This window comes from Setaria italica, chromosome VI, assembly GCF_000263155.2.
Source record: "Setaria italica strain Yugu1 chromosome VI, Setaria_italica_v2.0, whole genome shotgun sequence".
In the NCBI taxonomy this organism is placed as follows: domain Eukaryota; kingdom Viridiplantae; phylum Streptophyta; class Magnoliopsida; order Poales; family Poaceae; genus Setaria; species Setaria italica.
Window position 1 is genome coordinate 4,752,891 of NC_028455.1, and position 20,462 is coordinate 4,773,352.

Below are 20,462 nucleotides of genomic sequence, written 5' to 3' on the forward strand. Positions count from 1 at the left end.
GCCGCCTGGCTCGTTGGCCGTTGCTATTGCTACCACCATTGAGATAGTTTGTTACCGTAGCCTATGTTGGTTGGCATAATGGTATCTCACCAGAAAACTGGTTGTCGTCAGCAACGAAGCATGTGAGCCCAACGGCAACTGCCGGGATTCTGCCGACAAACTGGTTGTTCCGTCTAGGTGCATAAGAGCACTCACAATGCAGACTTCATCGTGGAGTCTATCCCTATTAATTGCACTGCCATGTAAGCATTTGGATGATGTGGCAAGTAATTTAACGAGGAGAGAGGAGCAAAAACGGAGAAACGACGTCTTATTTAGACGCCGAGTCTTCGATTCGTTCGAGGCTGGAAGACTCCACCAGTCTCCGCATTGGGGGAGGGGAAGGTCGAGTCTACGGATCCAGTACGCCATGCCGCCGCCGCCGAAATTCCTCCCGCTTCTCCCGCGCGCCATCTCCCGCGCGCGAGCCGGAGCCCGCCGATTCCTGCGTGCAAGGTCTCCCGTGCGCGCGCTCTCCAGCTCGTCCCCCGCGCTCTCCAGCTCGTCGCCGCTGTACAAAAGGAACCCAGTTCCAAATCAAGGTACGCCCAATCCATCCCCAAATCTTCTCCCCAACTGATCTCCTCCCCAACAAGCTTTAACCCAAATCCATACACAAATCTCGAATTAGGGATGAATCGATTGACGAAGCCTAGTTCCCGGCGGGGCAGTGGTGGCCGTGGAACCCGACCTCCGGCCATCCGTGCTCCTGGGACCTGTGTTCCGGCCGCAGGTGCTTCTGCAACTCGGAGCCTTCCCGCTGGCAGCGCTGCAACAGCAGGTGTTGCTGCTCCCGTCACCAGTTCTCCAATCAGTGCTTCCCCCTTTGGTGGATGGTGGCCAACATCTTCTCCTAGTGAAGGGTATGTCAACAGAAATACGTTTCTATGGATCACAGATTGTCTATGCACATTGTAGTTACAGATTTTATATATAGTCACAGCTTTCTGTGTTAACTAGATGAATTGCGTGGATGGCATGCCGTGGTGTTATAGATTTTGGTCACAGCTTCTTTGTAGTTATAGATTATAGATTGTAGTTATAGATTTTAGATTTTAGTTACAGATGTGAAAAATGTATATATGCATAAATGACATGCCGTGGTGTTGCTAGGCATGCCAATTTCATAGCAATTATTTTTCCTATATGTTGTTCTCAATTTGCCATGTCGGTGTGTTGCTCTTGAAGTGTTTTATGGCATGCATTCTGTGGATTTTAGTAATTTAGTATATATATATATATATTTCATGGATAATAGTTTGAATGCCTTTTGCCAATACTGTTCCTCTCATTTTGAAGAGATTAGGTGACTGCTAATATCACCTCTTCCTTTTTGGTTACGATTGAGCCACTATATATTGTTGCTTTCAGTTTTCTCTGAAGTTACGATAATAACAGACAACCTTACCACACAACAAACAATATGGTTGCAGGTTATACCCACAAGGAGGGTTCTCAAATCTTCTGCATTCCAACCCATTTCTTAACCATCCTAATGGAACCAATCTTCCAGAGAATTTCCACTTTGTTGGTGCTGCAATGAATCGGTCTTCAGTGTCTCCAATTGACCTGGGTGCTACAAGAACTCATTCTCCAGCAGAAGAAGAAGATGGTCTATCTCATGATGCAGTGAAAGATGTAGGTGTAGAAGAAGATGAATCAATTAATGTTGATGACGATGCTAGAACCGACAAGCGTTTGAACTGGACCGTTGAAGAAGATAAACGATTGGCCAGTGCCTGGTTGCGTAATTCAAAGGACCCAGTCGATGGAAATGGCAAGAAGGTAGAGCGGTATTGGGAAGATGTGACTACAGAATACAACAAGAACACAGAAACTAGCCGTAAGAGGAACAGAAACCAACTGAAAATACGTTGGGATCGCTCTAGGAAACCATTAACTGATTTTCATGGTGTTTGGGTAAATGCCGATAGAGTATGGCAAAGTGGGATGAGTGATGACCAGTTGACTGACAAAGCATTAGAGATGTGGGCTGGCCAGAATAGTGGTAAGGCATTCCATCTGTTGCATATGTGGAAGGTAGTACGTGGTCAGCAGAAATGGTCAGCATATATTGCTAGGTTAAAGAAGGAAAAGGAAAAGAGTACAAAGGCTAACAGTAACCTATCTGCAGTGGTGAATTTGGACTTAGATGGAGAAAAGCGACCAATGGGAATCATTGAAGTATATGGTGAAGAGTACTTGAGACACCCCACAGTACAAGATGTTGAACGACTGTTGGAGATCGGTGAGCGTCGTGGTTTTCCTGGCATGTTAGGGAGCATTGACTGTATGCATTGGCATTGGGAAAAATGTCTCAATGCATGGAAGGGACAATATACTCGTGGTGATCATGGTGTACCAACCATCATTCTAGAGGCTGTTGCTTCGCATGACCGATGGATATGGCATGCTTTCTTTGGAGTGGCGGGATCCAACAATGACATCAATGTGCTGAGTCATTCTGATTTGTTCGTCAAGGAATTAAGAGGAGAAGCTCCACAGGTGCAGTACTTTGTGAATGGAAGGCAATATACCAAAGGTTATTATCTTGCAGATGGAATATACCCAGACTGGGCTGTTTTTGTCAAATCCATACGCGCACCACAATCAGCTGAGCACAAGCTGTATTCAGAACATCAAGAGGGGGAAAGAAAGGATGTTGAATGTGCATTTGGCATTTTACAATCTCGTTTTTGCATTTTGCGTCGGCCGGCACGTCTATATGATCAAGGGGATCTTGAGAATATCATGTTAGCTTGTATAATACTTCACAACATGATAATCGAGGACGAGAAGGATATAGAGGATGATTCGTTTGACCTGAACGAGGAAGGAACCACGTCTACTGTTCAGGCGTCTACAATCGCTCATGGATATGATCCGGTGATGGAGGAGGTAATACAGAGAAGTGCCGAGATTCGTGATCGTGAAGCTCACAGGCAACTACAATCTGATTTGATTGATCACATTTGGCAAAAGTTTGGGAATCGAACTAATTAGGTAGAGTTATGCATTTAAATATATATATATACACACATTAGCCTTCATGTTCAAAAATCATTGATATTTGTTTTTTTACTGAACCATTGAGATTTTGTTAAATCAACCACCTGTACAATTTTGTTAATTTACTAACCCATTCTTATTTTTTAACAGTTCTGCTTGGAGTGGCTGGAGGATGATGGACATGGAGTTCTGTATGCAGGATGATGATGGATGGCTTAATATTATCTAAATATTAGTATTATCTATTCAGTTTGCAATTCATATCTTAGTTTCCATTGCTATATATTGTAATGGATGACTCATTGCTACTATCTAAACTTTCATCGAAGTTCTGTGGAGTTTGTTTGCCATTCAGTGTATACTGTAGGCATTGTGTTTGCCAGTATGGGTTGTGCTTCTGGTGATATATATCCTATATGCGTTTGCTGATATATCTTGTATGTGTTAAAGTATGTGTTGTGCTTCTGGTGATATATATCCTGTATGCGTCAGTTCAATTGCCGTTTGATCACAACACCGTATTTCTGGATGCCTCTGTTCAGTTGCCGATTAATCATGTCGTATATGGTTGTTGCAAGCTGTTGAGGTGCAGGGTGGATCACATGGTAAGATGCCACAACTGATCAGCTTTCTTTGTGTTGCATAATAAAAATTTTTATCCATAGAAACTATTGTTACAAACTTTGCATTATGAAGCATAGTTTCTTGTGATAGAGTCTTCGACGTATAGACTCTATGGATAGAGTCTGGACTGTGAGTGCCCTAAAAAACGGAGGAGTCACTGTATACTGGCCGTGGTAATTGGGAGCCTGAGGGCCGGTCTACGGAGACTAGGAGACTGCCGGTCGGTCGCCGGAGACTTGGGACACTAATGGTTTGTCGGTCGTCATCGGAGACCTTTGTTTCTCCGACGGGCCGTAGAGCCTGAAAAAACAAGGCGACTTAAGTAGTTGTGGGCCTGTGGGCTGAGCGGCAGCTTGAGACACGGCTCTACTGGTGGCCACGGTGAGTACCAGCGGTGGTGCTGGTACATGCCATTTTATTGCTGTCTGCAAAACATGTAAATGATCCCACGTCATCTATGCACGAGAGTTTACTAGATTGGATCATACGAACTTAAAACTCGAGTTTGCTACTTTACTTTACTAGGGAGAGTAGATCTTGTTTTTCTACCCGTAGATTAGCCATCTTTCTATTCCGCCTTTGCAGAGCATTGCAACCTCTGTCTGCCTCTGCCATCTACAGAGCAGTCTGATAACCTGCTGTTTATTGCCAAAGACTGATTCAAAGCGAATGATTACTTTTGCTAATAGAGATAACTACATTTCTTTCAGGTCCATATTCCACTATGTAGTATTCCATGACTAGAAGATGTAGGGCGCTACTCTGCTGATGTGCTCTGCTTCAACAGAAGCTTTTATGCAAAAGACTGACGCAGCTGTTGCTATTTCTTAATGCAATGCATCATGTCTATGAGAAACCAAGTGGCCCCGATTTGAGCTGCTGCTGTACCAGGTGACACACACCTCCATCTGTCATGATCAACAACGCTAAATAATTTTTGCTACTGCTAATACGTTGCTCTTGTCTGACAGATCAAACTACGAACCCTGTGGAAAGAAACGAAGCGCAAAGCGAGTTTGTGTTGTGCAGCCTTACATCAACACTTCCAAGAAGGACGACTAGAGACTCTTGGCGCGTGAATTTGAATTGAAGTGGTTTGGTTGATAACCTGCACTGCACCGCAGTATATCTTTTTTTTGGGGCCAGCTGTTATAGCATCCTGTGAAGTTTATAAACTGTTTAGAGTTGAAGACTTATTTGGGTGAGGGATGTGAAGTTTCTGAACTAGAGATTTATGATTTTGTAAATTTGTGAAATAAATCATTTGTATTCGTGATGAATTGATTGTTTAATACACATTAAAATAGGGGATAGCTTTGGCCAGGTTGAGTCGCTGTAGTAGCGGCATGCCGTAGGCCAGATTGGTGGGTATCTCACCAGAAAATAGGAGGTTCTCAGCACTCAAGTGCAAGAGCGCAAAGGCTACGGTTGGAATTCTGCCCCCAAACTGGTTGTTCCTCCATTTCTTCGGCCGCGGTGGAGGCGGGAATAGAGTGCTGTGTCCTTGACGAGCTGTCTAAAGTAAACAAGTTTGGGATCGGTCATTTTCAGTTTGCGAGACTGATGGTCTCTGTCGCCAGAGACAGGAACGCTGCAACTTACCACATGTGTCTTGTATGAGCAATTTGTCTCCACCCTAGTTAAACTAAAAGCCACAAGCGTAAGCCTTGGAACTCTTGAATCTGAGCCGAAGTTGGGAAGGGATCAACAATCCTTGATATCACATCCGAGGAGGGATGAGACAGTTCAGAGAGCCTCAGGCGCCTCAGGGGGACTAGCCCAGTTAGAATCTGATTAGGAGAAGAAAGAGATAGAGTTGGTTTAGGTCTTTATTTGGCCAGGGAGTAATCAGTTATGATTTGGGTGATATATAAACCTAATTGTACTAGGGGATTAATCAAGCAATAATATCGAAAGGGTATTGTTGCCCAGCTCTCCTCTCTCCCTCTCGCCTCCCAGCTAACGCCGTGCGACAGCACAGCGCCTCCCCGTCGCCCCTATTTCAAGCAGAGAACTCCTGTCTCTCATCGCTACTTCCTGCACAATAGGCCACGCTCTACCAATCAGGTATCAGTGATGCCAGGCGCCGATTCCTTTGAAGGGGACAGCACCGCCGCTTCCGCCAGTACCCAGCCAGATGGGGGCGACTCCATCCTGCTCGCCATTCAGCGCCAATTGGCTGACATCTCCAAATAGCTAACCGCCCAACATCTTCGCATCGCTGAGGTGGACAACCGCCTCACCGATTCTACCTCTCTTCAGATTGCTCGCCCGTTTGGCATGCCCAATGACGGCAGTCTGCCGCCGCCCACTCTCACCACTGCCGCTTCCGCTGTCGCTCCCACAAGTTATGTGCCTCCACCTACGCGTTCCCAGCAAGCCTCCATCTTGAACATCCAGTTTCCCCCCTCATCATCACCTATGCCACACTTGCTGCCGCTGCCACTGCCTTCCACCGTCAATCACCTTCCTATCCTAGGTCCATCGGTCGCCGAGCCGACCGTTCCTTGCTTCCACAAGCTGGAGTTTCCCACCTTTGACAGCAAGGAAGATCCGTTTGGCTGGCTCAGTCGCTGCGAGCAGTTTTTTCACGGCCAACGCGCCTTGGAGGAGGATAAAGTCTGGCTGGCATCATATCACATGACGGGGATGGCCCAGACTTGGTAATTCATGTTGGAACGCGACTTTGGGCCTCCGTTGTGGTTGGATTTCAAGGAGTCGTGCAATCAACGCTTTGGTCCACCTCTCCGGAGCAATCCCTTGGGTGAGTTGGCGCGGCTGTAGTTCCGCTCCATGGTGGCTGAGTACCAGGAGTGCTTCCTCGCTCTTCTGTGCCACGCTGATCGTCTGGCGCTTCGTCAACAGGTGCAGCTCGTCACGGCTGGCCTTCCAGAGCGGATTCGCATCGATGTTGAGCTCCAGAACCCCCGGGATCTGCAAGTGGCCATGTCCTTGGTCCGGGCTTATGAGTGTCGTTCCCTCGCACTGGAGGATTCTACACCGAGCCAGCCACCTCGCTCGTCAGGCTGGCCTTCCTTTCCCGCCCCAGCGGCTTCGCACAGCACTGCCCTGACATCTACACCAGCAGCGTTGTCTCCTCCGCCGTAGGATGCCTCTGCCTCACCGCGCCCATTCCATCGGTTGTCCCCGGCCGAGCTCCTAGAATGCCGCAAGTAGGGCCTCTGCTATAACTGCGTGCCTCTTCTACATAGAGGTTGCAGACTACGACGACGAGGGAGGGATGGAGTTCCCTGATTAGGACACAGATGACGCCACGCCGATCATCTCCCTCCATGCATTCACGGGCATCTGGACCGAGGATACGATGCAACTCCACATCGAGTACAAGGGCACGGTCTTGCGCGCCCTTCTCGACTCCGGCGCCACCCACAACTTTGTCAACAGTGCCATCGCTTGTCACCTGGGCATGCCCATTCGTACATACGGGTCTGTGCGTTGGCATGGCTAACGGCGACAAGATTGCCTGTGAAGGCCGCGCCTAGGACGTTCCTATCACCATCGGCATGGAAGCCTTCTTCATCAGCTACTACGCCATTCCATTGGGCTCCTTTGATGTGATTTTGGGAGTGGAATATCTCCGCACTTTGGGCCCGATCTTGTCGGACTTTGATGATCTATGTATGTCTTTCTGGCGTGGTGACCATCAGGTGTTTTGGAAAGGAATTGAATTTGCTCGGGATGACATTCAGGAGCCCGCGGTGCGTGCCGTCAGTGGCGTTGGTGCTGATTTGATGGATCCCCTGCTACTGGAATTTGGCAACGTGTTTAATGAACCGTCGGGACTGCCTCCGACACGCGCCTATGATCATCATATCCACTTGTTTCCTGGCACAACTCCGGTGGCAGTCCGGCCTTGCAGATACCCACAGCTTCAGAAGGATGAGTTAGAGAAGCAGTGTCAGATGATGTTGGAACAGGGCATTATCCGCCCGAGCACCTCAGCATTTTTAGCGCCTGTTTTGCTTGTGAAGAAGCCCGATGGCACTTGGCGTTTTTGTGTGGATTATCGGACAATTAATTCAGTGCCTGTCAAGGACAAGTTTCCTATTCCGGTGGTGGATGAGTTACTGTATGAGCTGCGAGGTGCCCGTTTCTTCACCAAGCTGGACCTCCGTTCGGGCTATCATCAAGTCCGTGTCCATCGGACGACATTGAGAAGACGATGTTCCGTACACACCATGGTTACTTTGCATTCTTGGTGATGCTGTTCAGTTTGACCAACGCACCAGCGACCTTCCAAAGTCTCATGAATGAGGTGCTTCGGCCGTTTCTTCGCCACTTTGTTCTTGTGTTCTTTCACGACATCTTAATCTACAGTAATACTTGGGTGGAGCATTCACAACATGTTCGTGCCGTCCTCGCCGCGCTCCGCGCCAACTTCCTATTTGCAAAGCGCTCAAAGTGTTCATTTGGAGCTACGTCCGTCACCTACCTTGGCCATGTCATCTCGAGGGACGGTGTGGCCATGGATGCGGACAAGGTGGCAGCCGTAACGACTTGGCCGACCCCACGGTCGGCTTGTGGCCTCCGTGTGTTCCTCGGCCTCGTGGGATATTATCGCAAATTCATCAAAGATTTTGGGATCATTGCCAAGCCAATGACTAAGCTGCTGCCCAAGGAGGGTTTTCTATGGTCAAATGAGGCCGAAACAGCCATGTCCGCATTGAAGAAGGCGTTGTCCACATCTCCTATTTTGCAACTGCCTGCATTTGACAAGGAGTTCCTGGTGGATTGTGATGCTTCAGGGTCTGGGTTTGGTGCTGTTTTGCACAGGGGGCTGGGCCTATTGCATTTTTCAGCCGGCCGTTTGCTGCTCTTCACTTGAAAATTGCAGCATATGAGCGAGAATTGATTGGGTTGGTCCAAGCTGTGCGCCAACATTGGAGGCCTTATCTTTGGGGCCGCCGCTTCACCATCTGCACCGACCATTACAGCCTCAAATACATGTTGGACCAGCGCCTCTCTACTATCCCTCAGCACCAATGGATCAGCAAACTGTTTGGTTATGATTTTGCCATCGAGTACCGCCCAGGCCGTCTGAACACTGTGGCTGATGCATTGTCCGACCGGGATGCCCCAGAAACAGCGGTACAGGTGATTTTTGATCTGTCCTTTTAATTATTGGCTGACATCAAGTACGATACCGAAAAATTAGAGGAGTTGCATACAACCCGCGAGGACATACTTGTTGGCCGGCTAGGTGATCTTTGGAGTGTACAGGATGGATTGGTTCTGTATGGTGGCCGCATCTTTCTTCCTAATGGGTCCGAGTATGCCCTCATGGTCATGAAGGGGTTCACAAGACTCTCCAGCGGCTGCGCACTGATTTCCATATTCCCCATGACCGCCGCTTGGTCCGGGAGTTTGTTCGGTCCTGCTCCACTTGTCAACGAAACAAGATAGAAATATTACAGCCAGCAGGGCTATTGCAGCCACTAAAGGTCCCCTCGCGTGTTTGGGCCGACATTGCCATGGATTTCGTCGAGGGGCTGCCCAAGGTGCACGGGAAGTCTGTCATCCTTACTATTGTGGACAGATTCTCCAAATATGCACATTTCATCACCCTAAGCCACCCATATACTGCTGCCTAGGTGGCCAAGGCATTTTTTGAGGAGATTGTCCGGCTGCATGGTTTCCGGAGTCCATCGTCAGTGATCGTGATCCTATTTTCACAAGTGCTATGCGGAGGGAATTGTTCAGATTGGCCGGTGTGAAATTGAAGATGAGCATGGCATTTCATCCACAAACCGATAGGCAGTCCGAGGTGGTCAACAAGACGATTGCTATGTATCTTTGGTGCATCACCGGTGATCATCCTCGGGCATGGGTTGCTGGCTGCCTTGGGCAGAATACTGTTACAACACGTCATTCCATTCAGCCCTTCGGACATCCCCGTTTCATGTGGTGTACGGTCGACCACCTCTGGTCATGGTACCGTATTCGCCAGGTACAACAGCGCTACCCGCGGTGGAGGAATTGCTGCAGGAACGCGACATATTCATAGCTGAAGTCCATGATCGCTTGTTGCAAGTACAGGAATACTCCAAGCGCTACTACAATGACCATCACAGGGAGTTGGAGTTTGTTGTTGCTGATTGGGTATGGTTGCACCTTCTTCACCGCCAAGCCCTATCCTTGGTTGATCGCCCGAAAGGCAAGTTGGGGCCCCAATATGCAGGGCCATTCCAGATTGTGGAGCGCATTGGAGAGGTTGCCTATCGGCTGCACCTTCCTGCTGGTGCCCAAATCCATGATGTGTTCCATGTCGGCCTCCTCAAGCGGTTCCATGGGGATCTGTCAGTACAGACGCCTCCACTTCCTGCGTTGGAGAATGGCCATTTCCTCCCCCTGCCGGCAAAGGTCCTCCAGGCTCGGGTTCGGCACGACATTTGGGATGTTCGTGTTCAGTGGGCTAGCATGGATGAGAGTCAGGCTACTTGGAAACCACTGGCGCAATTCAAGGAGTCCTACTCGGAGTTTCAGCTCGAGGACAAGCTATTTGCCGAGGTGGGGAGAGATGTTATGGTCGGCATCCCCTACAGGAGGTGCATGCAGCAGCCCGAGGCGCCTTAGGGGGACTAGCTCAGTTAGAATTTGATTAGGATAAGAAAGAGATAGAGTTGGTTTAGGCTTTTGTTTGGCCGAGGAGTAATCAGTTAGGATTTTCCTGTTATGGGTGATATATAAACCCAATTGTACTAGGGGATTAATAAAGCAATAATATCGAAAGGGTATTGTTGCCCAGCTCTCCTCTCTCCCTCTCGCCTCCTAGTTGACGCCGTGCGACAGCACAACGCCTCCCCGTCACCCCTGTTTCAAGCAGAGACCTCCTGTCTCTCATCACTACTTCCTGCGCAATAGGCCACACTCTACCATATTTCATGGTGGATAATGAAACTAAGGGGACTAAAATTTAGTCTTGTCACATCAAATGTTTAGGCACTAATTAGGAATATTAAATATAGGTTAATTATAAAATCAATTGCACAGATGGAGGCTAATTCGCGAGACGAATCTATTAAGCCTAATTAATCTATGATTAGCACACATTTACTTAGCATCACATTGTCAAATCATGGACTAATTAGGCTTAATAGATTCATCTCGCGAATTAGCCTCTATATGTGCAATTGGTTTTATAATTAGTCTATGTTTAATACTCTTAATTAGTATCTAAACATTCGATGTGATATGGAGTCCGTGGAACCAATCACCCTGTAGATGTTATTTTTTTAATAAAATTTATTAAAGTTAGATAAGTTTAACCAATAATTCGGAAAAGATGAAGTATAATAATGTTATAGACACCGCTGATATTACATCCAAAATATCACAACTTTATAAACCATTTTAGTACGTAAGCTTTAAAGTTTGTGCTTGACTCTGCCGGTCGATCAAGGAAATTTGACGATTGAGTTCACATTTTGGTCGGGATAATTTTTCCAATGGGCACAAGACTGAAACACGGCGACTAGACCAGTGGGAGACCTGATCGGCCAGTGCGTTCCAGCTAACTTGCACTCGCAGCTCAGGACCTGCCTTTTGAGTTGGATATCACATAGGAGTGCATGCTGTACCATATGCGTCTGAATGTTTCTATCTTAGACCCTCCATTTCAAATCGTAGGTCGTTTTGGATTTTCTAGGTGCATAGATGTTTGTATGCACCTAAACATCTATGAACCTTGAAAAGTCAAAACGACCTACAATTTAGTAGGATGGAGGGAGTAATTGCAACCATGCCAAACATGCTCAATAAGACAATAACCCATGATATTGCTTCCAAGGAATGATGGTTTAAGAGATTCTCAAGAAGAGCGTCAGAATGGAAAACCAGAGGAAATTGAGATGTTGGGATCTAGTAGTGATTACTTAGGAGTCTGATTTGCCACTGTTAAGACGACACAGGAAATGACATTGAGTCAGTTGCACAACCGTAAGATGCATGTAATTGATCAAGAATGCAAAGGGAAATTCACCAGATCGGGATGAAAGGAATTTATTTGCTAAGCTATGTCAGGTTCCTGTAAGTTTTCTGCCTTTTTTCTCTCTCTCTACAGAAGGTTCCTTTTTTCCAGTCCCGGCTGCAATTAGCAAAAACATTACATGGGCAGGCAGAATTTTGCCTAGCCGAGCAAGCAAATCTCTTCCATGAGGAAATGAAGGCCGGGTAGCCTGCTCAACAACAACAGATCCATGTTCAACACAAGTTACCAAAGAATGAAGATCAACATCCTTATTTGCATCGGGTCTATACTATACTAACAGGCTGGCAATGCCTCCATGGCCATCCATATCTGATACCATTCAGTTCATGATGACAATGCCGCCTTCTCCGATGCTCTATTCCTCGTGCAGTGCTCCCCTTTTCTTCTTTAACAAGAGGATGTGCTCCACAGCGAAGATGGTAGTGCCCCATCATTTATAAATGGCGTGTCCAGATGGGTGCTGGCTGCTTGAACCTCTGCTACTGCAAGAACAGGCTGCTCATGTTTCAGTAAATTCCCCGAATATGTCAGGGCAACCGTCCCAGCGTCCCTTCTCTCTTGTTTCCCAGTATCCGCCTTTGTAGCGGTACGTCCCATCCTCGCTGTCTTGCTCGAACCACTGGGGCTTCCATCCATTGTCTTGAAGTTTCGTGGACTGCAACAGGAGGGCAAGTGATTTACGCAATTGGACAGACTTCTGTGAAATTTACTATGCAAGACCCTAACTGTGCCAAATTTTACAGCGAGAGGAGACATGTATGATACCATTCTTTGACGCCGTTCCAACCTCAACTTCTCAGCATTCGCCTTCTCATATTCGCCATTCTCTAGGTGGCGCTGATCTGGTCTCAACCGTGAATCAGTAGGTGGAAGTTTTTCCTATATCCAGGAATGGCCAAGCAATTAGGGAAAAAAACTTAATTATGGGACACTTGTATGACAATCACATTTATATCCATACCTGCAGCCCTGGAGTTAACTCATTCAATGTGACCGCGAATGAAGACAGATTGTATCGCGTCGGATTAGGAGCAGGTTTGTTCTTTTCCCACAATAGTGAGGCACCTTTCAGTTGATCAGCGCTTCTCACCTTGAAAGTATCAGAATTACTATAATACATGCTTTCATCCCACTTCCCGATTAAATACGAAGCTCTGTTCCCACCATTATCCTCTACAAAGCCTTGTACCTGTGGACAAAGTGCATGCAAAAGATAAACATAAATGCAGAGTGTATGAAAGACACAAACATAATACTAAAAGCAATTATGTCAGACATTAAAGAGGAGGATATAAGTCTATGTAACCTAAGTACATAACGAAATTTACTTCTGTGCAATGGCCAAACCCCCAGAAAATGTACAACCAGCAAAAGAACAAACCACTTGAGAAGATTGATGCCATGTTCTTAACATAAAGTCAAATGGATGCCAACTCCAACAACTGATATTGAGACCTCAGACAAGGAGTTTGAATTCTTGCAATAAAAACAGAAGTTTCTACAGTCACACTAGAGATTCTTCTTCACAACTATGCCTTTTGTTAAAGGTATAAAAAAAATTGAAACCTAAAAACACAAGTGTGTATTTCCCTCAGTTTCTTTGGCAGATGTTAAGAACATGGCAATCATCCAGACTCTTTTTATGTAAATGCCAAAAGTACAAAAATGGTAATCAGTGAACCACATATTGGTCATAACTCATAAGGTAATGTACTGAAGAGGAAAACATGTGGGTTCCAGTTAACAGTAGTAATACTTGAGTTAACACTTAACAGTACAAAAGAAAGGAGTTAAGTGAAACATACTAGGTGAGGATTCCGGTCAAGAAGTGATGGCTCTTTGAATTTAAGTTTACATGAATACTGACGATTCCCTTTTATGTGCATGGTTCCATGGTGGCTGCAGTACAACTTCCCTAGAATGAGGTTGTGAATAGTTGTTGTAACCTGAAAAGACATTAGTATGTGAAAACAGAATTTAGTTATGGGAATAAATATATAACATCAATAAAAGATTTTGGCGTCCCTAGTTGTGCTACACACCTTGTTCCATTGGAAGATTTCACCATCGTCAAATTCTACAGTCAAAATGCCAACTGGTTCAACTTGAATTGACTGCCCCCAAAACTTGGATTTGAGATTGCTGTCGCCCCAGAATTTCCAACCCTTGCCTTCACAGTGGCAGGCAATCAGCATTGGATGATGACTAACCTATTGGTGGAAATGTTGAACAGCAACGTGATGAAATTAAAAGCCTCCAGTGCAAAGTATCACATAATAAGATGGATGATCAATACAAGGTAAACAGTAGCTTTTATTAGAGATCACATGACTTTGGATATGCATATATCAGCTTTCCATGATATGAACATAAAGAAAAAAAAAGGTGATAAAAACATCACTTTCTTTGTAACTATGAAAAAAGTTTCTCACTATTCCTTCCCTCAGAGACCGAGACACCTTGTTGAATAAGAAGAACAAAGAGTCCTTAACTAACCTTTTCTGCAAAAAACCGAACTCCTCTATCAGGGTAATCAGCTTCGTACGTCTCTCCTAACAATGGATTGAATGGTTTGCAAGGTCTTGCAACAGATGAAGCATAGCCAGAGACCGCAAAAGCAGCTACTTTGAGAATTCTCATGAGGCTGTTCCCCTAGATTTCAAATATATAAGATATAAATGAGCAAGATCCTTATAAGATAGTAACATACACAATATTAGAAGCATGACATATATTGATACACAGAACTGCAGCATTTCCCAAACTCACAAGTGATACTGAATTACTGATACATCATAACTGAACAAAACTAACATGTATCAAACTATAATACTGTGAAAACACCTTTCACTTTTGGAAGAGTATGATGCATCAAGAAGCCTTATATGATATACCAGGCAGAAAATTTTTTATGGGTTCGGGCAGATATAACACATCTAGTTTTAGCATTCCTCACAATCACATTTGCAGATTGGATTTGTTGATTTGAACTGTGATGCGGTACTGAGCAAGTAAAGGGAAACAGATGAATGTCCTAGACATGCAATACCAAAGAAATGAAAGTGATCTTACCATTTTTCCGTATTGATAGGCCTGATCCAAGAGGTATGAATATTCCAAATCTTCAAAGCACTTTTGAAGGGATGAGAGAGGTTCATTGAAGTAGACTGGAAGGCAAACTCGTGTCAAATCCTTTCCAACACTATCTTTAATAATGGACCACAGGCTGATCCCTTTCTCTTTCTCAGTAGGCTCTGGTAGTCTAGTCCTTCGTCTAATTTGTGGTAACCTGTCACTAGAATCTTGTGTTTGGGTATCCACAACTTCCTGATCACTTAGCATGGTTGAAGATCTGTTGCCTGATTCTATGAAGTAGTCTACAGAATCAAAGAATGTAGATTCTTCTTCACAGATCAATTCACCTCCGTCGTTCTTTTCAAACTCATCAGATTCCGTTGTGCTATATTCTGGGAAAGAACAACCATTGTATCATTAACAAAATGCTAATTCTTAGGAAATAATGGTTGGAGTTCAAAATTACTCAGGATACTTGAAACAAAAACATGAGAAGATTGAAAGACAGGCACCAGTATGTGCTAAAATCATACCGCTAAAATTTCCGTGCCGAGAACTAGAAAAGTCATTCCTTGTCAACGCCTCCTGTGCTATACTTCCATCTTTACCTTCCTGCACAAATATGTGTGTAATACACTATGTAAAATTCCTGCAGGAAAAAGAGAGTAACCATTCAAGGAGTAACCTTTGCAAAATTGCGTAACTATTTCAACATGAGATCTACTCATTTGCAGGAATTTAACAACCCACAACATAAAAACTGTATTTTTACTTTCAGGCATTAAGTTGGTTCCTGCTACTTGTCACTTTTATACAAAGTCATGAACACATACAAAGAACATATGCAGCTGCTCTTACCTCAAAATGGTGTCTGCAGGACCCGAACAAGCTTAAGTAATCCTCATAACGTCGCTTCAGTTGCTTCCGGTAGCTTGAGAACTCAGAAAGTACAATCTGTTCACATTCCTGTATAAGATTCTCGTTCAGATCCTCCTGATGCATTCGATCTCGAAGCCTTGCAGTAGAAATCGAAACATCGCACTGCACGAAAGTTACTCTCCCACTGAGTGACCCGAGAGAGTAAACACTTCTTGCCAGGATCAATGCTTCAATCCAGGCAACACGGTCATCTTTTGAATCCGTCTTCAAGTGAAGCGTCTTTGTGGGGGAAAATATGTAGAATCTCCTATCGTCAGACTTACTCTCTCGAAATGCTGACACCTAGAAACATAGTAACTCATTAGCTGCCATATATTTGAAACTGGGTAGCCTTGCACATGAAAATGTCTAGGACTTTCCATGTGCAACATTATCCACCGGCATATGAAAAGCATACGCATACACAGATTAATATCCATAATATTAACAAGTAAGGCCCCAAAAAAAGAGAGGAAAAGACGAAAAAACATACTGGAATCTGTTCAAAAAAAGAGAGATTTAAGAACCTGGAATGATATTCCCCAAAAATTTCATCCAAATGAGTTCGTCCCTTCAATTTCAACTGAAGGGTCAGGGGAAAGGCAACAAAAATGAAATCTACCAATAGAAAATAAGGGGGCAAAGAAGGATCTCAAGAAACCAAGAAAACAGAGCCAAACTAAAACCTACCTCAATCAAACAACCTATGCTGTTGTTGCAGATCCACAGACCCCCATGATTCAATCTGACATAGACCACAGGCCCTCCGTTTTATTCCCTCTCCTAGGCTCCCTCTCTCTATGTGGCCACTTGGATGGACTGTACATGCTTTAATTCTTGGGACCCATGGGCAAAGGCCATGAAAAGACCCAGTGATAGTACTAACACTGGGAGTTCAACAGCTAGTAAAAGCCTTGTGGAAAAGCAACCCCTGGAGCAGTACAAATCAATAATGCAAATTCCAAAAGTATCCTCAGAGCATATCCTATCCTGTAATCACATTAAATAATTCAGCTTATCACATAGCATAGATCACGTACACATCCATATGGATGAATCCTATCATACAGCGTTTTTTGGGTTAAAAAAGTGTGCACAGTAATAAGACAGCGACTAACTGATAAACTTGGTTGTCCTAATCGATCTTGATCAATAGAATGGCAACAGAGTCCCCATCCTTTTCAGAAATGACAACAAGGTTTGGAATTTAGACAAAATCTGCCAAAGGATCAGGGCTTTACGTGCAAAGATGTGCCTGACCGCGTGACAGAGAAGGGTACGGCCCTTTTGGAAATACTAGTATCAGGCGATAAAAAGGAGGCCATTTGTTCGTTTATAGCTAAACTACTAGATTCTGCTAAATTTAGACAAGAAACGGTCTTAGGACCACTAATCAGGTGGTTAATCAGTTGATTAATTAACCCAGCCTGTTAATGCTAGCACCATTGAATGGATTAGAGGAGATGATGATCTGAGCAACAAAATGGACAGGATTGAATGATTTGTCACGGCAATGCACAGACAAGGAGAAGGATGGAATGGAATGAATGCGAGTATCCTGGCAAAAGGAAAATAGAAAAGAGAGGTCACGTCATTTCGATCCAGCAATGTGACGATGTCTCCCACCTACCATTCCATCATCATGAGGCAGAACTCGATTCCCCATGAAGGCAACGAGATGAATTCCCCATGAACATATTCAGAAATCACAACACGGGAAGAAGAAGAAAGCGCACAAATTCAACGGGAGTAATCGCGGTGAAAGGTTAAAGTTAGCCATGAATTGCATTCACCGAACGAGCACTCGCAAATGTGCGGAGGAAACTGTTGAGAAAAGAGAGGACGAAATCGAGAAACGGAATCCGCCCCACCGGAAGGCCCGGATCACAAGAACCGGACGAGAGGGGGAGAGGGCGAGCACGGACCTTGAGGCTTACGACGCCGGCGGGCTTCTCGGTGCGGCGCGCGCCGCCGATCCTGGAGCCGATCAGCCTGACCTCCCCGTCCCCCTCCGCGGCGCCTGCGCCCGCGTCGGCCCGAATCTTGGAGTAGGACAGGACGCCGTCGCGGAGGGAGAACCAGCGCTCCCGCCACCCGCGGCCGTAGTTGGTCCACTTGTGCAGCACCCCCTCGACCGCCACCGCCGCCCCCGAAGCCGCGGCGGCGGCCGCGGCGGGGTCCGGCGCCAGCGGCAGCGTCGGCGTGGCGTCCCCCGGCAGCGGCGGCGCGGCGGAGAGGCAGCACAGCGCGCTGTAGTGGTTGTGGTGGATTCCGTACCCGCGGCCGCTCCCGCCGCGGCTGCTCATGCTCTGCGTCATCCCGCTACCGGCGCTCGACGGCGGCGGCGGCGGCGACGGCGAGGGGACGGCGGGGCGTGGGGGAGGGAAGGGACGCGGGGGAGAGACGCGAGTTTCGCTCGCCTCGCCACGCTTTATTTTTAGGAGCGGTTGGTCGCTATTTATCTGTGGGGCCCACTTCCCCCTGGGTGCTCTCCCTCTCCTGGTTACAAACAGACCGGGCTTTATTTGGGATCTTTTTGGGGTTTTTTTCCGGTTCTTTGTTCTGGCCTGGCCTCTGTCTACAAAACTGCAACGACCACCACATTGGCCCTTTAATCCACTAACTGATCCAGTCTGTCTGGGCTGATAAAAGGGTTAGTTTGTCATCTCATCACATCTCTTTGCATGATAAAGATTTTTTTTTTGCAAATCACATTGCATGATAAAGATTAGGAATTGTCTATATCAATATATGGTACAATGGATAGTGATTTATATATTTCAATCAGACATTAGATAATGTTAGGTTGGTGTGAGATCGTTGCACATGTTTATTTGGAAAAAAAAATAGGTGACAATGAGATATTTTTTTGCAAATAATCGTTTTTAAACTATTTTTCAATATGTAGAATGTTTTGACAACAAATTAAATATAATCATCATGAGAGCTTGCTAATATAGGCCACCTAGTAATAGATATTTTATAAATTTACATACAAGGTATTCGCCACGACATCATGTAGATGTTTACATGTTTTGTGGATGTAAAGTGAGTTCTTTGCAATTATATTTGATTGGTTTTCTTGGAACCTAGTGTAAACATCTAATGGAGATTTAGTAGGTTGCGTGCACGTATAAATTTATTATTGTTGCTTTGTTTTTCATGACGCTTTGCTATCATATATGAATAGTTTTGCGACCTTTAGGTGAACTTTCTAGAGATAGGTCCACATAGCATCACAAACTTCACAGCTTCACACTCCCTATTTGCTTCCACTGACTTATTTTTAGCACCCATCACATCGAATGTTTAGATACTAATTAGGAGTATTAAACGTAGACTATTTACAAAACCCATTACATAAGTGGAGGCTAAACGGCGAGACGAATCTATTAAGCCTAATTAGTCCATGATTTGACAATATGCTGCTACAGTAAACATTTGCTAATGATGGATTAATTAGGCTTAATAGATTCGTCTCGCTGTTTAGCTTCCACTTATGTAATGGGTTTTCTAAATAGTCTACGTTTAATACTCCTAATTAGTATTTAAACATTCGATGTGACACGTGCTAAAAATAAGTCAGTGGAAGCAAACGCCCCGAACTTGAACTAAAAGTTTCTTCCTTTATTAGCTAGTGACACCCTCGAGCTGTAAAACCCCTTTCTTCAAAAAAAAAACATAAACTGATTCAAGCATGGTCGTTTGAACAATGAGGACAAAAAGGACTATAGGTTCTTTACTCAGATATTAATACATTTCTATGTATTATGTAGTGTTTGTAATTTTATTGTTCATACAAGATAGAGGTAGACATTAAAATATGTTTTGTTTTGGACAATTTTAGTTTTATCATAACTTTATTTGTGGAAATGTTGGTTCTGAATACCGTGGTGCTATGGTTATATTATGTTTATAAGGTATGGTATGACTTGGCACGGTCTTCCAAATAACACTTTGACCATTTATTTATATTATATTATATTATTTATGGTTATAAACTTATAATCATTGTAAAGTATATTTGATTATGAATCCAACCATTTACATTATAAATAAAAAATTAATAGTCAAGTTATTGGTCAAAGATTGCAAAGTTTGAATCTTGATATGCGTGTGCGCTTTATAAATAAAAATGGAGGGAGTATGTGCTATTTTGCCTATTTATGGGTCACAGTGCAGATCTTATTTTTCTTGGGAAATTTTGTCTTGTATACTTTTTTTTCCTTGCAATGTACTTTCATTGGTATATCTTCTTACAACTAATACTTTAGAAAGGAGGCAAAAACAAAGGGAGTAGAAGTTATGTGTAAAGACATGAACCCTGTTTACCAGATGTAGGAGCACATGATGATGTCATAGGGATCAGGAGTGATTCACATGCTATGACTAGATTTAGTGGGCCTTAATGCATAGTTAAAGTGTACTGGTAGTGATTTAAAAAAGAAGAAGGATGTACCAGCTGATAGTCTATAGGCAGTAGCTAGTGGTGAGAGCAGCTTCCACTTAACCCTTTGGGTTTGTTTTGTGGTTGCAAGAAAGACAGTTGCTTCACTCCAGACGTGTGCTACCTAGGACACCATGTAGTGCCCACTTGCTAAACCATACATTATAATACATGTGAGCTCTAACAAAGTTAGCTACAGCTAAACTTGGAATTGAGAGGACCAATAGTATTATAATCAATAAAGTTAGGGGGTGTTGATACTAGGTGCTAAACTTTAGCAGTGTCACATCGGATGTTCGGATGCTAATTAGGAGGACTAAACATGATCTAATTATAAAACTA

The 20,462-nt window shown here is 44.7% G+C and overlaps 1 protein-coding gene across 1 annotated transcript; it reads right to left on the reverse strand.

The window, feature by feature from the left end:
- Window positions 1-11,658: 11,658 nt before the first annotated feature.
- Window positions 11,659-18,071, reverse strand: LOC101772194 (oxysterol-binding protein-related protein 2A). The gene is made up of 10 exons (XM_004972758.4): window positions 17,599-18,071; window positions 15,614-15,976; window positions 15,289-15,367; window positions 14,753-15,147; window positions 14,177-14,332; window positions 13,723-13,890; window positions 13,486-13,626; window positions 12,642-12,869; window positions 12,446-12,559; window positions 11,659-12,335 (listed from the first exon to the last, which is right to left on the reverse strand). The coding sequence occupies exons 1-10, from the start codon at window positions 17,989-17,991 to the stop codon at window positions 12,180-12,182; spliced, it is 2,193 nt and encodes a 730-aa protein (XP_004972815.1). The 5' UTR covers window positions 17,992-18,071; the 3' UTR covers window positions 11,659-12,179.
- Between the last annotated feature and the right edge of the window lie 2,391 nt (window positions 18,072-20,462).

Coding starts and splice junctions, on each gene's coding strand:
- LOC101772194 (XM_004972758.4), bottom strand. CDS start 17,991: ATGACGCAGAGCATGAGCAGCCGCGGCGGGAGCGGCCGCGGGTACGGA. Junction 15,977..17,598: donor CCGGCGTCGTAAGCCTCAAG/GTCCGTGCTCGC, acceptor CTATGTTTCTAG/GTGTCAGCATTTCGAGAGAG. Junction 14,333..14,752: donor CCTATCAATACGGAAAAATG/GTAAGATCACTT, acceptor TTTGAAATCTAG/GGGAACAGCCTCATGAGAAT.